The following is a 16,486-nucleotide window of genomic DNA, read 5'->3' as shown; positions in this document are numbered from 1 at the left end:
CTATTTTAGCATGTATTCTTTAATAATCCCATAATAAATCTCTGATTCATTAAGTAGGTAGTTAATGGTTCTCTAATCTTATACAGTCAATGAATCCAATGGATAAAGAGTCATCTGATTCTTTTCAGTGCAGCTGAAACAATGCCTGTTCATGATTACAAGCAAATGACAGTGATTAACCAGGTTCATAACACTAGAAGGCAAGTGCCAGGTGGAGCTTATTTCCTCTCAGTAAGGCAACATTATTAATATACAAGGACTGATAACAAAATACAGTGTTGAAAAAATTATTACAGTGAAAGATATTGGCATAATCTCCCTCAAAAACACTCCCCTTGCTTTGAACATTCTTATCTCACCATGCTTCCCACTTTCTGAAGCAGTTCGGGAAATCTTTTGTGTCTTTGTGAGGTGTGATCAAAAATATGGTGATGGCTGCTGCCCAGTGCCATCCAATGGAAAGGCAGTCTCGTAAAAACATTATGGTGCGTCCTCATCCATCTTATTTACTGGATCTGGCACCATATGACTTCTGGCTCTTCCTCAAAATGACCATGAAAAGAAAATGTTCTGAATATATGCAGGACATGGAGGAACCCATGAGAATGCAACTGAAATCACTCATGGAAGAGGACTCCAGAACTGCTTCAGACAGTGGCCAGAATGATGAGATAAGTGTGTTTGAAGGAGTATTTGGAGGAGGATCAACAACAATTTGTCTTTTAGTGTAACAATTTTTAAAAAATGGTTTTAACCATTCACTGTAGTTTTTGGTCACATCTCATGGTGGTGGATTTCAAGTCTAAGTTATAACCTCACTGTTAATTGCTAAGTTTGTATCCTAACGGAACAAATGTCTAGTAAATTTTCCTTATTTTAGAAAAACAAAAATTCTTCAGATTATTTTATTAAAATATACCCCCTTTGTTATAAACCAAACAGAAAGGCTAAACTGTAGGTTTTTACACACATATTTTAAAATGTCACCATACAAGCAAGTGACAGTGACCCGTGTAGGGAAGGAGGGTTGGGTCAAGGAGCTGTAAGCACCTGACAAGGAAAGACGGAAGCCTGGTGACAAGCCCTGGTGTTAACACCAAGCCAGGGGGTGAAGTCAGTGCTGCTCTTTGTGCCAGGCAAGCTACTCTTTAACAGGACTGGCTTGCCCACACCCTTGGATCAGGACGGAGTGCTGTAATACAATGAGAAACTGCAGTGAACTGAAAATAAAATAAAACCCAAGTCCCCAAAGGGAAAAAGCTTAAAAAGAAGCCACATTTTTCTGAAAAGGACACTAAAATCTGCAACACTTCTTCACAAACACCAGGAAATGCTTTAAATGTTTTTATAAAGTGAGTCTTTCACCCTATAGCTCTGGTAAACAAACCATCGGGCGCGGGGGAAGAAAGCAGCAGTATTAGGTATGCAGCGTTGCTAGGGAACACTTGGGCAGCAAGGAGCACCCCACAGCTGTTTCCGTGGCTTGTGAAGGGCTCCCCTCCACCCACCCTTTCAGCTTATTTAAACCTTAACACTGGGTTAGTGGGCTGAAGTGTGCGCGTAGAGGAGGGGAGAACCAGGTTTTGTCTTAAAAGAAGCCATTAGAGAGACGGGTGGTAGGAGAAAAGCAGGATGTAGCCAAGAACATGCTGTGCTGAAAGAGGAAGAACATGAGGGATGCAGGAGTGCGTATGGGAGGTGAGAGGAAGAGAGCACACACACAGCTTGTGCAGAAAGATGGAGGTCAGGGGGAGAACAGCCGAAGTCACCGGAAAGGAGCACAGGTGAGAGCACAGGACACGACTAGAGAAGCAGCACCCTTAAATACAGGGCTTTAAAGAACAGCAATGTTGGGAACACAGTCACGCAGAGGAACTCAATGACTGCAGAGCTGTCTATCAAATGGAATGCTCTTAGGTCGGGCTCCCACAGCCAGCAAAATGACAGGAAGGAACTGGGCTCTGGATGTGAGTTTATCAGACATAAACCTGCTTTTCTGCGCAGGTGTCTACATCAACAAAACATCTGCAAACACTAGAAAGGATCCAGTAAAGGGCTTTGAAGTATACACGGAGATTCAGTATGATTTCTCCATTTCAGAATAGTATTTGAGAGTTAAAAGTAATGTTTTTGGTTTTTTTTTTTGGTACCGGGGATTGAACTCGGTTCCCTGGACTTGCGAGGCAGGCGCCGGAACCACTGAGCTACATCCCTGGCTAAAAGTAATTTATGTTATAGAACATTGCACAGTATTACCAACACTCAAGTAAAATATTGTATTATTTTATCAAGAGTCTAACAAGTAGATGGATAACTTGAGAACAAACATCATCTTTTATGTATATAACTTTTCAAAAAATATTTTAAAATATTAAATTATTGAAATAAACTTGTATAACATTTAAATCAATAGTTTTAAGTAAAATAACCTGATTTTTCTGTTTGTTTTTTTGAGACAAGGTCACCCTGTGCAGTCCAAGCCGGCCCTGAACTCACGACATAGCCCAGGCTGGCCTAGAACTCATGGTCCTGCTGCCTCAGCCTCCCAAGAGACCAGATTGTAAGCACGTGCCACCATACCTGGCAAATGACCTGATTTTTTAAAAGGAAATTTCCACAGATCCTGAATTCAGTTGTAGAGACTGAAATATTATAAACTTTTGAATTTAATGGAATTCCCATTTTAACAGGTAAAACAGAAATTTAGGAATCAGCAGCGTATTTTTATTAAACACAAACTTTAAAATTTAGAGATGGCTAAGAGAAACTGCTTATAGTTACAAGAGAAGATGGAGCAACATCAAATGGTTATTTGGTTATTAATTTTTAATAAGTAACTTATGATTTTATCACAATAATATACCTTCATTAAGACGGAAAACATATATTTATCTGCATGTGCTTATGTACATTTTCCGCTTACTGTGTAATTTTTTCTGTTGCCAAATTCAGGGCATCCAGATGCATTTGAGCCAGCCGTAATCCAGGAAATGTCAAAAAAGCCCCAATGAGTGAACAGAAAATAGCCAGGAAAAATTTGAAAGTAAGTTTTGAAACAGGACCCCTAAAAATAAAAAGATTTTAAAGAGTTATACATTTTTAGTTAACTAAGAACTTCCTTTTTTCCTAGTCAATCCACTTTACAAATTCCTACAGAAAAGTCAAGTAAATACCTACAGAAACTTTTTATTCAGGTACCAATAAGTGAATCTTGGTGAACTGTAAACTATACCAGGTATCTCTTTAGTGAGAACCATTAACAACTGAACCTGTATATTCAACAAAGAAATGATATTTGATTTATATACAAATAGTTTAATCTCTTGAGACAGAGGAATTAAATAAGATCAAATCTACATCAGAGTTTTATGAAAGACTGAAAGATTAAACATATCATTAAAATTATGAGTAAGGGTGTTGTAGAAGTGATGTCTAACCCAAAGAGAATTATTTTTATTGATTAAACAACTAATAATTTAAACAAAATTTTATAAAAATGGAAAATTTTAAATTTAAATAAAGCTTAATTTTTCAAAAACTTACTGAGATTCTAAACCTTGCTTTTCAAGAAACTGCATTGCACTGTCTGAAAAATTAGTAAACCCTGTAGGAAACAAAAGAGATTACCTTTATCACAGGGGGAAGGTACCGAATCTTTCCTTGTTAATGAAATGCTAGGAAACAGAGCATTTTAAATTTTAAAGTGACTAGCTTAGCTCTTTCATGTGTTAATTAGTATGTCATAATGCAATAAAATTTGGTTATTAGCAGGAACAGTCTTTGAAAACATCCCTTTGATATTTGTACATTCCATGAGTGTGCATAAAATGTGCATTAATTCTTCACTATGTGACCAAACTTTATCATTACAGAAACTTATTTAACTTCAAGGGAAAAATAAGGGGACAGTATTTTTGGAAAAAGTTAATAAAGCAAACTAAAAAAAACTGAAGAAAGACCTCATTTAAGAATAAATGTTATTTATAGAACATTGTAGACTATACACCTCAACTTTAACTTTAAACATTTATCAGACATAACATTTCTTTAAATACTAAAGTAAAACATATTAGTGTTAGACAAATCAAAACTGACTTTGACGTTGTACGAAATCATTACCTGTTTCAAGTCCAAATTCCAGATAATTCTCTGTTACAATCAAAACAGCCATTGCTTTGACGAAGAAAAAAAATCCAAAAGTGACACAAAGCGATTTTTCACCACCATCTTCTACTTTAAAATAGTGTGTAGTTAATGAAAATAGAACTTTGCTGCAGAAGAAAAAGTTCAGGAAAAACTACAAATAACTTTGTGGGAGTCACACACAATCATCTTTATAGGACGTAAACTCCAATAGAACTTGACTACTACACTTATTTTGATACTGCATACATATCTACAAGATGCCTTTTGGTAAGAAGTGAAAAACTAATGAAAATCTGAACAGTTTTCTAGGAAATACTACATAAAATTAAACAACGTCTAAGTACAGTTAAAGCATTTTTAAACCAAGGAAAACTATACCACAATTAAATTGTAGTTAGAGAATGTATTTTTCATTTACTGGACTCAAATTTTACTAGGAGATTATTAACAGAAATTTTATATACTGGGCTGTCAGTGACATGAAAAGTTAAGCTATGGTTATTTTAGGAAATTGTCTTTATTGGGCATATTTGTCAAACAGCATACATTTATAATTAAACATACAACACACATCACACAGAATCATCTGTAATCAATGATTTAAAATTGGACAATTACTAATAGTCACTAATGATCGGTCTTATAAAAACTGAGTGTCTGGGATTATCACTTTACATTAGATTTAAACAAAAACAACAATCTCTCGAGAAAACAAGTTCCAACTGAGCATTCAAAAATAGTCAATGTGTCACATGCTCACCTATGAAAACATACATGACAGACCATACTGAATCCCAACCCAATACATAGTAATTCATCTAGTCAGGATCAAATCAAAGCATGATACAAAGCTAGAAGTCAGATCTCCATTACAGCAGATTGTTCTCTTTGAAAGTACAGAGCAAATAAACAAAATAACGCACTCGGCAAGCAACCTAGAAAAGCAACTTTTACATGAATGTTATGTCAAGGATTAGAAGTAATAACAGCTATCATTTAGTATTTGCCATGTGCCTGGCATTACTGATTAACTCATTAATCTTCACCTTAGCCATCTACTAACTCTGCTTTTCAGACCAAAAACAAGACAAAAACAAACAATAGACTATTTAAAATAAAAATCACTGGTAGAAAGGTTAAGTAAAAACCTCAAAGTCACATAGCAAGATCAGGAGGAGTTGGGACTTAAATCTAGGTAATTTGAATCCAGAGTATGTGTACTTGAGAATTAATTATATTGCTTCTATAAACTGTACACAGTACCCGCCATAGTTACAGGTGGTAGTTTCGCAGTAAAACATGAAAGCTTTTCCAAACAGAACTGCCCTGACAGAAGTAAATAGTTCAACCATTCTCAGTATCAGTTTTTCCCAAGGATTGAGCATTAGGCGACAGGGGAAGTTAAATTATTTTTATAACAGGGATATATCTTCAAGTTTTAAATCTGCAAAACAATAATGTCTTCACAGTAAGAATTTAAAGACTAATATTTACACTCAAATGCTTGTGATACAGTATTTTGAGATGTTTATATGTGCTAGTCCTTCCAAGTTCTAAAATCACTAACATTATTGTATAAGTTTTCCCTAATCACATCGATGGATTTGGTTTCCTATTTTGGCTAGTAGCTACTAAATCATTTATAAGTAATAGGAATACACCACTGGCATGAAATGATGATAGCAAGCTTAACTAAGATTGTCAAATTTATATGATATATTAAAAAGATCATGCAACATGATTGAGTGGTTTTATCCCAAGGATGCAAAAGTTGTTCAACATACACAAATCAACAAATGTAAAATACTGCATGAACAGAAACAAGGGCAAAAATCACACAATCATCTTAATAGATGCAGAAAATGCCTTTAGCAAAATCCAGCATACCTTTATGATAAAAACCTTGAAGAAATTAGATACAGAAAGATTTCACCTCAATATAATCAAGGCTATACATGACAAATCCATAGCTAGTACCATACTAAATGAGGAAAACTGAAAGCGTTTCCTCCAAAATCAGAAACTAAGACAAGGGTGTCCACTCTTCAACACTTGTGTTCAATACAGTACCTGAAGTTTTAGCCAGAGCAATCAGGCAAGAGAAAGAAGTAAAAGGGATACAAACAGGAAAGAAAGGGGGTCAAATAATCGGTATTTGCAAACTATATGATTCTTAGAAGACCCTGAAAGCTCCACCAGAAGACTTTCAGGTCTGTTAAACAAATTCAGCAATGTGGAAGGATACAATATCAAAGTAGAAAAATGAATAGTTTTTGTAAAGACCAATAATTAGCCTGCTAAGAGCGAAATCAGGAAAACAATTCCATTCATGATAGCTTCAAAATAATACCTAGGAATCAATCTAAACAAACAGGTCAGAAGTCTATAATGAAAACTGCAGAACACTGAAGAAAGAAACTGAAGGCACTAGAAGATGGAAAGACCTCCTGTGATCCCGAATCAGTTGAATTAATACTGTTAAAGTGGAAACATTATCAAAAGTGGACTACAGAGTCAATGCAATTGTCATCAGAATTCCAATGACATTCCTCACAGGACTAAACAATCCTAAAATTCCAATAGAAGGATAAAAGACCCAGAATTGCAAAAGCAATCCTGAGCAAAAACAGCATAATACATATACCATACTAAATACTATAAAGGCATATACTATATACTATACTCTAAAGCCATAATAATAAAAATAACATGGTACTGGCACAAAATTAAACAAGTAGACCAAAGAAATCGAATAGAGATCAGTTCTTGCAACTACAGCCATCTGATTTTTGACAAATAAACCCAAAACATTCGTTGAAGAAAAGACAGCCTCTTTAACAAATGGGGCAGGGGCAATTCCGTATCACTGGTGGGAATGTAAATTAGACAGCTATTTGGAAAATCAGACATATGACAGGAAAGTAAAAGAGAAACTATTACAGAACTGGAAGGGGATGGAGGGAGGGGAATAGAGAATGATCAAAAAATGTTATATGCATATATGAATATGCCAGAATGAAACCCACTATTCTGTGTAAAAGTGACCTAGTCACAATTTTATGCTGTCTATTTCAACTTTTCTGCAGTCATTTCAGGATTTTGCATTTGTACTCTCACCTTGAAGACATACACAGTACTCCTAGTCTATAGTTGAAGTAAAAAGACTTTTCAAGGGAAAAAATTAAGAGGACTATATCCTAAGAGATGAGGATCCTGAAAGTAATCAAGAGTCTCCAGATAGGGGAAATGGAGGTAGGATCTGCCCCACTCTCAATGCAAAACTATCCTGCTAACCTGAGTAGAAATGTTACTGTGTTTAGCTCAGCGGCAGTCTACTTGCCTAGCATGTATGAGGTCCCGCACTGGGGACACACACACACACACTCAAGTTTGTAATGAAAAAATGCTTTGACAGGAACCAATCGTGTGTGCCAGGAAGAAAAAAAAAGATTGAAAAGTATTAATCTTAAAGCATTCTGCATGATCCAAGTTCCTGGAAGAGCTTTATAGTTAACCAAAGTAATAAATATGCTGTAGTTTGAATTTATACTATGACTTATTTAAGTACTTAATAAAGAAAACCTGTAAAATTAAGACTTCCCTGTTTAAGCTTTGTAACCCCCCCGAGAAAACAAAGTAATACACAGAGGAGTCTAATATACAACTAGTTTCTATACCACAATTTTTAAAGCACAACCTCACTATATTTGTGATTACTAAGTGACATCAGTAATAGAGTTGAAGGCCAAATTATGTGTGAATAAGATGAAGGAAACAGTCTGAATCCCATGTTCTCTACTTATCTCTTTCCAAAAGAAACGAAGCCCACTGGTATCAAATATTACAGGCCCACCTCTTTCATGACACTGTAAGGAAGAGCTTACATGTGAAGTGGACAAGAAACAGGGAATAATGTTAAAATACAGAAGAGAAAAGCTTTAAAATTACAACTGACCTGCTTTTGAGATATAGGTATGATTTTCTGTACTGACAGAGGATTCTAGGCCCAAATTTGAGAAACACTGCTTCATTTCTATTGAAAATGCAAACTAGAATCACTAAAGAGACCGTTTCCAAATTCTTTAGTTACACTGAAAAGCAAAATAACATCTTTGGCCAAAATGATATCAAATTTTGCAATGAAGTGTCCAAAGATTGCATCTACCACCAAATCCTAGAATAATTAAATAAACTGTAAAATATGCCAATACTAAAGAAAAAGAAAACAAAATCAGATGTAATCTGACCCAGGCATGAAATATGATATTGCTCTTATCACCAATCCTTTAATACTACATCACAAAGTCCCTAAAATGTTACAACCCCTGCATCCTCAATTCATACCACATACTAGATAAGGCCTATATTAGAAGAAAATCTCCCCATAATTCAGTGTAATATGTGCATACAGTATTCTGAAATGTGATACTATGTATGATCTGGCCACACCCACATGCTCAGGCGTTCATTTAACAGTACTTAAATGTCCACGTACGTGAGAACAGTGTATTTGCTATCTCCTGAATGTAACAGCTACACTGTCTCAGATATAATCCATCACCTGAACTGTGTGTTTCCCTCTCGTCCAACTAGTCAAAGACTTAAGTGAAGCTCCGCATCCTTCACGAAGCTTATTTCAACAGCCAAAACCATGCTCTTCATTGTCTGCATTTACTATAGTATACTTGTCATGGAATCATAAACTATCTTTAACCGGAGTATGGCAAAGTAAAGAAAGTATTTGTCTGGTTCATTCTGGTTCTACTCTTACTCTGTGATCTTCCACATGAAAATGTACTAACCTGTGAGTGCTTCCATGGCTTCATTTGTATAATGAAGCCACTAAGCCACTCCACCTCACATCTTAGAGGACTGGTTGGGAAACTGAAGATTTCTTTCCAATCTATAGTAACAGTGATGTTTTCTAGAGAAGTAAGTAATGTGGGAATACACACAAGGACAGATGGATCACATAATGATACAATTCCTGCGTGTGTTTAAATCTTTTAAACTTTTCTGGGAAAATTTAAGAGATCAAGATTCTACAAGCTGCTGTGGCTATGGTGTGGCCTGAAAGCAGAGATGTGGGTTGGCATCTTGGTAGCAATTAGACTATCAATTATCTACTCTCGTGCAGCCAGGTAACCAATACTATTCTGATTCCAACAGACTTAAAATTTTGCCTCTGAAGAAACTGAACCTGAGGAACAGAAGAATTTAGATTATGCCAACTGCACTGAAAACAGAATGACTTAGTGGAAGTCTACAGAAAAGCACAGATGCTCAACCTACAACCACAGTTATATCCCAATACACACATCATAAGCTGAAAACACTGAAAACTGAAACTACATATAATACACTTAACCTGCTCAACATCAGAGCTTAGCACATAATGCTCCACAGGACCCGGATTGTGTGACCCATTGGGAACTGCAGCAGTAGGTTCAGGTTGTCTGCCTAAGACCAGAGCTGCTCCCAAAGGCTGGGCCAAGGTGGGCTCTGAAGGCCACTGGAGAGGTCTGCTGGCCAGAGGGCAGGGAACTCATCTTGAGACTCCAGGGGAGCTTGGCTCGCTGCTGCCACCCAGCACCTCCAAAGGGTACCGCACCGCCCATCAGCCCAAGAAAGGATCAAAACTCGAAGTTGGAAGAATGATTTCTAGTGAATGCTATCACCTTAGTATCATCTTAAAGCCGAAAAAATCACCAGTCAGGGACTATGTGTACTTACTGTGGAGAGATGTGCAGCAGGCTGTACACTGAGCAGGAGAGGAAGGGTTCATACATATAAACCAAAAGGCCCCTAAAAAAAGACCAACAGCCATGACATTTGGGGTTATCTAAAATAAAGAGAGCTTCAGCATTACCAAGTTATTCTTCAGGGAAACCAGCCAAGCCCTACAGAGCTTCCAATGAGCTTTTAAGATCTGACTCTTAAATACGACAGAAATTCTCAGACATTAAAGCAGGATCAGAAAACTTCCTATAAAGAACCAGACAGCATTTTAAGCTTTGTGGGCCATATATATAATCTCTGTGGTGTATTCTTCTGCCTATCTTTTTTTTAACCAGCCCTTCAAAAATGTTAAAAGCCATTCTTAGCTCAAGAGCTATACAAAAACAGGTTGTGACCTACATATTGCAGGCCACAGTTTGCCTGTACAACATAGCATCTTATCTAAAAGAGATAAAATTATCTACAGAAAAAAGTAACCTAGAGAAAAAAGAGATGTAGACGGCAAAATAAAAGTTTTAAATACATATAACTATATAGAAATAGGTATATGCATGTTTTTATATATGGGCAGCTGTAGAGTTTTTTCATCAAGCTAATCAAAGAAAAATGCATCTTTGAAACAAGAGCAGAATCTTAGGAAAAAAGAACAGCTAGATATAAAAAATATGCTCAGCAAAATTTAAAAGCATGTTTAGAAGATAAAATTGAAGAAAAGTTCCATCAAGCAGAATAAAGAGAGATTAATCCAGGAGGTATAATATCTGGCTAAAAGAGGCAAGAGAAAAAAAGAGAACGGGGTAGGAAGGAGAAGGGGAAAAACATTCTCAAAGACTAATAAAACTTCCCAAACTTGAACTTTCCAAATGAACAACCTCCAAAAAGCCCAGCAAAGAAAGTAAAGAAAGATCCCCAACAAGGTACCATCATGAACCTTGAGAAATAAGACAAATCAAGGGAAGATCACACAAGTTTCTCAAGAAAGAAAATGGAGCAAAACAACTCGTATGTACATCACAATGGTACTATTAATTCTTACTAGCAACTTTTAAGATTGAGTACAGGGAGCAGTGTCTTGAAAACTATGAGAGAAAATGCTGACAACCTATAATTCTAGATTCAACGAAGTATCAATGCTATAATGAATACAAAAATCAAGGACAGAGCCAAAACTGCAGTTGAAATCTATTTTCCTTCCATCATGCATCCTTTGGAAGAAAGCACCACCAGCTATCTGAACAAACCAAGAAAGAAAGAAAAAAATGGAATTCTGAGGAGAAAGGCAAAGGGAATTCTTAGGAGGACAAGAGAAACTAGTCCCAAGATAATGGTTATGCAGCTGCCCAGATAAAGGCCAGAGAATGGAAGTCATGAGAAACGGTATCTCGATGGGAAAGAAAAAGTAGCCAATAAATGTCACATGTGACCGTGGAAAACTGAACTAAAAAGCTAATGGAATTAATAATAAGCACAAAGAATAATAAAAATAAGTAAAAAAGGAATAACTCATCAAAAAAGTTCAAAAGAAGCCATAGTGCCTTATAATACTTATATATGAATAGTATTTATTTAGGCATAAAATCTAATGATTACTGATTTTACCAAGAATTGCACAAAGTAACTATATTAAGAATATTGGGCCAGAGATTTAGCTCAGTGGCACCTCGCCTGCCTCACAAGTGCAAGGTCCCGAGTTCGATCCCCAGTACCAAAAAAAAAGAATATCAAAGATAAAGCAGAGGGGATCCTATAGTTGAAGGAAAATTTTCACCGGTTATAATTAATAAACTTGAGTTACCAGTATAATTAAAATATAGTATGGAGATTTTTAGTATTAAAAAAGAGGCGTGGCTGAGCATGGTGGCACATGCTTGCAATCCTAGGAAGCTGAGGCAGGCGGATCACTGTTGCCATGAGTTTGATTCTTCAGTGATAAAAGCTTCACTTTCTCTAGGAGATTAACAGGATGAAAGATACATATAAATTCTGAGTGCTAACTATGTATGTCTATTTTATTAATCTTTCAAAATCTCATGTATTGAAATTATTTCAAGACTATAGTTAACGGGCTGCTTTTTTAAGGGTTATACTCTCCCTCTAAAAGAAAAAGACCTGAGTATTTTCCAGCAGTTGACTCCAGTGTGTAACAGTGCCTGAAGAAGAGTTCCTCAAATGTGGACAGAGCCAAGTGGGATTCCATGAAAATAGGAAATAAAATTCTGATGGAAAAGAGTATTTTGTAGAATCATTATATTTCAACTCAAAAACTCAACTGCTTGCTCTACCAAACTCTGAGAGCAAAGTAACTACTTTTTACACTAAAACAAAAACTTCCTAAAAAGACAGACTCCTACTAGCATTAGACTTACAATATAAGCTTGGCTTTTCTTTTTACGAGAAGAGAAATAAAAACAATGGGGTGTTTCATTTAAAGTTTCTCAGTGACAACTGTGTAACTTTAAGATTACTTTAAAAAGAATCCATTCTAGCTAAGTGAGTAACTAAGTCTTCTGTTAAGCTGTTTAGCAAATTTCTTTAAAACCTGTAAAATGAACTGTTTTGAAATAAGAAAAATACTTTTATACTGTAATCCCACAAATATACTTATTAACAATAAGTTATTCACACAGAAAAATAAATCATAAATTATACCTAAAATAACCATCTTTAGAAATACAATTTCTAAAAGGTCTATTTCTTTGAAAACAGTTCTTTCTTCATATATTGTCCACAATTTTGAAGTAAATTAGATGTACTCATTTTTGCCCTTTTGCTTATAATTCAGTAACATAAATAACATTATAATGCCAAAATTAAGCTTTTACACTTATAGACATGGATAACCAAAAAACATTAGCCGAAAACATGGCATTATTTATTATAAGTGGATAATGGCTAATCATGGATCAAAATATTTTTTAAATAAACAGTGACTGTATGAGTATGTACAGATTTTTCTCTATCATTATTCCCTAAACAATAGAATATGAAAGTATTTACATAAGATTTACATTGCAGCAAGTATTTTACATAGCCTAGAGATGATTTAAAGCATCCATGTCCGGGATATGTGTTGGTTATATGCAAATACCGTGACATTTTATATAAGGAATTGTGCTTATAGATTTTATTCTTGGTGGGGGGTTCCTGCCACCAACAGACACCATGGGACAACTGTGTAGGTAAATATTCAACACAGTAGATGGAGAATGACACATGCAAATAGCCATTTTCTTTTCTTTTCATAAACTGGGTTTTATCCCTAATTTCTAGCTGAACAGAGCTTCTATTTTACCTGCTTATTTTACCTTATGTTATAAAATCTTAACTCTTGAAACAAAAAGAATGTAAGGGGTGGGATAATTTTTTTTCTTTTGCCAGAAGACTGACATTTTAAAGTTCTAATGTAATATTAACATTTTTTTTTTTGCAAGTAGAAATACTCCATCCATACTATGTAGATACCAACACAAAAATCCTAATAGAAAAAAAAAAAGTCAAGGACACATGGGAAAACTTACTCCGGAGGAAGCACTTTAAATAGGCTTTCCTTAGGAAGATAAGAACTTTCAAATGGTGAACAGACTTAACATTTAGTTCTAAAATGGCAATGTTCTGTCAGATCTAGGATTAACAATTTAAATAATATAAAGGTATTATAATGATCCAACTTAATTTATACTCATATTGGTTGCTTTTGGTACCGGGGATCAAACTCAGGACCTTGCGCTTGCCAGGCACGAAGCCACTGAGCCACACCCCCGGCCCTTTACTCTTTGTTTTCAAGGCCCAATTTTCATATTAAGAAAATGTTCCTTCAATACCATAGTTTCCTGAAGTCATTCATAGATATTAATTTTTTTGAGAGAAACAGATTGTATCCAAAGAAGGAATATTTTGTTTAAAATAATGAAGTATGATGGACAGTATTCTGAAGAATACATATGAAGAACTCTTTAATATTTTTCACAAACTTGTGATTATCTTTTTAAAGGCGATCACATTTCCACGCAAATATGTGATTTTCATGTTACTTGGAAGTGTATAAATTCCAGGATAAAGGGAAGATTATAGTCTTTTGCAATCACTTAAAAAAAAAATCTAATTTTGTTCTGTTTAAATGGCTAGCAGTAGATGTCTGTAATCTCAGCACTGAGGAGGCTCAGGCAGGAGGATTCTGAGTTCAAGGTCAGGCTGGGATACACAGTGAATTCAAGGGCAACCTTTACTACACATCAAGACTCTAACTCCAAGAAAGAAAAGGCAACCAAAATACTTAAAACATATTACACTTTGCATTCTACACTGCAAAAACCTATTACTATCTAATGAAACCTAACCAAGTACATTAATCCTTAAGATTTATCAAGTAAAGTTATTTTAAAATTATTTGATCATACATCAGTGTTAAAACATAAACAAAATCTGGATACTTTTTAACGAAACATTTTTTTCATATTTTATTAGTCAGGTTGAATTAGTAATTAGAAAGAAAAAAAACCTACAGTTATCATGCACATTTAAAATTCCATTCCACAAAACACCTTATAGCTAGCTTCAACCTAACCAGATCATGGAGGGAATTAGTAACAGCCAAAGATACCTGAAGGCATAAACACAAGCTTTGTTTAAAAGGAAACAAAATGAAACACTTTTAAACTTCCAGATTAAAATAAGACAAAATAAAAAATGCTATGTTTAGATTTTTAGTTTTAGGAGGGAAATTATCACGTCTCACGGCTTTAAGAGAAAAAGTCAGGGCCAGAGATTTAGCTGAGTGGCACTGCACCTGCCTCGAAAACTCAAGGTCCTGAGTTCAATCCCTGGTACCAAGGGAAAAAACAAAAACAAAAAATAAAAAGAAAAAGAGAAAAAAAAGTCAGAGTCACCTATAAACAAACAGAAGTAAGGTCGTATTATTTAACTTCCCTGCTTCCTCTAGGTTTCCGATCTCAAATCTGAGTAATCTAGAAGCACTACCGTCACGAAAGGTTAAGTTTATGAAAGACAAAAGCTTTGACATAACATACAAGTTTTCAAGATACAATCAGTACCTTAGCTCAGAGTCAGTAACTTTGAATCTCTGTTCCTTTCTCACTACACTTGATACCTTATACAGTCCACTTTAGTGTTTGGAGTTCCATTTTCCATATTAATATAAAGCAGAACATTTTTATTAAGTAAGAATAACATAGTTTAAAAGCTTTTAAAGAATTTGGAATTGGTGACTAAGTTGTACTGGTCTGCTATAGTTGTCTATTTCCCACAGGAAACAAGGCAGCATTTAATCTGTAGATGTTTAATTTATAAATTTACATACAGAATTGAATATTAATCCAGAACACTCTAGAACTTATTTTCATCATTCAGATTTTAGTGTTACACAAAATTCGCATGTATGCAACCAAGGTGAATTAAAAATTTGAAATACAGCCACAAAAACATACATAATAGGGCTCTGTATCTTAAACCATCACAATGTAAAATATAAGCACTGTGGTTATGTGACAAATGACCCAGTCCTTTAACCAAATACAACAGCCCCACTGAAAATTTATCCCTTGTTGAACAGCTTTCTAATCAGGTTCATGTAACTGACTCTCTGTGCTACAGCTTACTTCTAAGAAAAAAATTTTTGGATGTATTTCAATTTTTTCATCCACCAAAAGACCTCTGGCTTTTTGCCACTGGCTTCTCACCTTTCATTTATCCTAAGTGAAAACATGCTTCATGCTCATACAACCAATAGTCATTTCTGCAGTCACTCTGAGACCTCCTGGGCCAGCATCCAGGAAAGACAGTTTCTAAAACTGCTCTGTCCTCATCAGCAGGCTTTCGTCAGCCTCACTATGCAACTCAGCATACGCAGAACTGGCACACACAGAGTTGGTCAGGGAGATGCTGAGGACTACAGGTGGGGAAGAGGAGTGCCGAGGAGTGTGAGGTTTGCAGTGAGAGTGGGAGAGGCCAGAGCTGAGGTCAATGTGTAACTCAGATGAAGCAGAAAGCAAACCGATGGCGAGAGGGCTCAGTTCTAGATGCCAGGATTCAAGATCAGTATTATACATCTTCAAAAGATTCTTACTGTTAGAAACTTCAAGATTCTATAGAAATTATCACTGCTGTCCTACTTTAGTATGTCAAAAAAACCTGACAGGAAGAAAATAAAATGATCATGAAAACAAAGCAATTTTATTCCTTAACTTTTAAATAAACTGATTTAAGTTATATGTACCTAATTTGGGGAGCACTCTGACGAAAGACATTTCATCAGGAACAACTGCAGAGAATTTCTAAATCACTTGAGGTACATGTGACTCTGGAATTCAGCAGAGCCAACGTCCCACGTAACCAGTGGAGACATGTTTGACTAACAAGCAGGCACACACAGTAAAAAAATGAAGACAAGCCAGGCAGAAGTCACTTCTGCTACACTCTTTTCAGAGTAAGCAAAGAAAACCAGATGTTATACTAAGATAAAAGGCTTAAACAACCCTTTGGTATTAATCTGGATACTTAGTATTTAATTCTGGTGTTCTGTGAGTTGTTAAAAGAAAGTAGGCTATTTTTTCAGAGGCTACAGGATTGAATGAAATCATATACT

At 35.5% G+C, this 16,486-nt stretch overlaps 1 protein-coding gene across 9 annotated transcripts in view; it reads right to left on the bottom strand.

Annotated features, from left to right (window-relative positions):
• The window catches only part of Tmem161b (transmembrane protein 161B), an 85,189-nt gene that overhangs the window by 26,045 nt on the left and 42,658 nt on the right, over nt 1-16,486 (bottom strand). For 8 of the 9 annotated variants that reach the window (XR_015438989.1, XM_021255744.2, XM_021255747.2 and 5 more), the window contains 3 exons: nt 4,120-4,271; nt 3,544-3,604; nt 2,924-3,064 (listed from right to left, as the gene is read on the bottom strand). Coding sequence is in view for 8 of the 9 variants with exons in the window: in XM_021255744.2 (XP_021111403.1) it covers nt 2,924-3,064; nt 3,544-3,604; nt 4,120-4,271 (354 nt within the window). In the remaining variant the exon portion in view is untranslated. The remainder of the gene's footprint in view (nt 1-2,923; nt 3,065-3,543; nt 3,605-4,119; nt 4,272-16,486) is intronic. The other variant, XM_021255748.2, reaches the window with a different exon arrangement.

The sequence above is a fragment of the Heterocephalus glaber genome, unplaced genomic scaffold, assembly GCF_053883595.1.
Source record: "Heterocephalus glaber isolate CG9 unplaced genomic scaffold, H.glaber_assembly_v1.0 deba00001465, whole genome shotgun sequence".
Taxonomy (NCBI): Eukaryota; Metazoa; Chordata; class Mammalia; order Rodentia; family Bathyergidae; genus Heterocephalus; species Heterocephalus glaber.
Note: the sequence above shows the minus strand (reverse complement) of the source record. Positions and strands in the feature narration are given on the sequence as shown.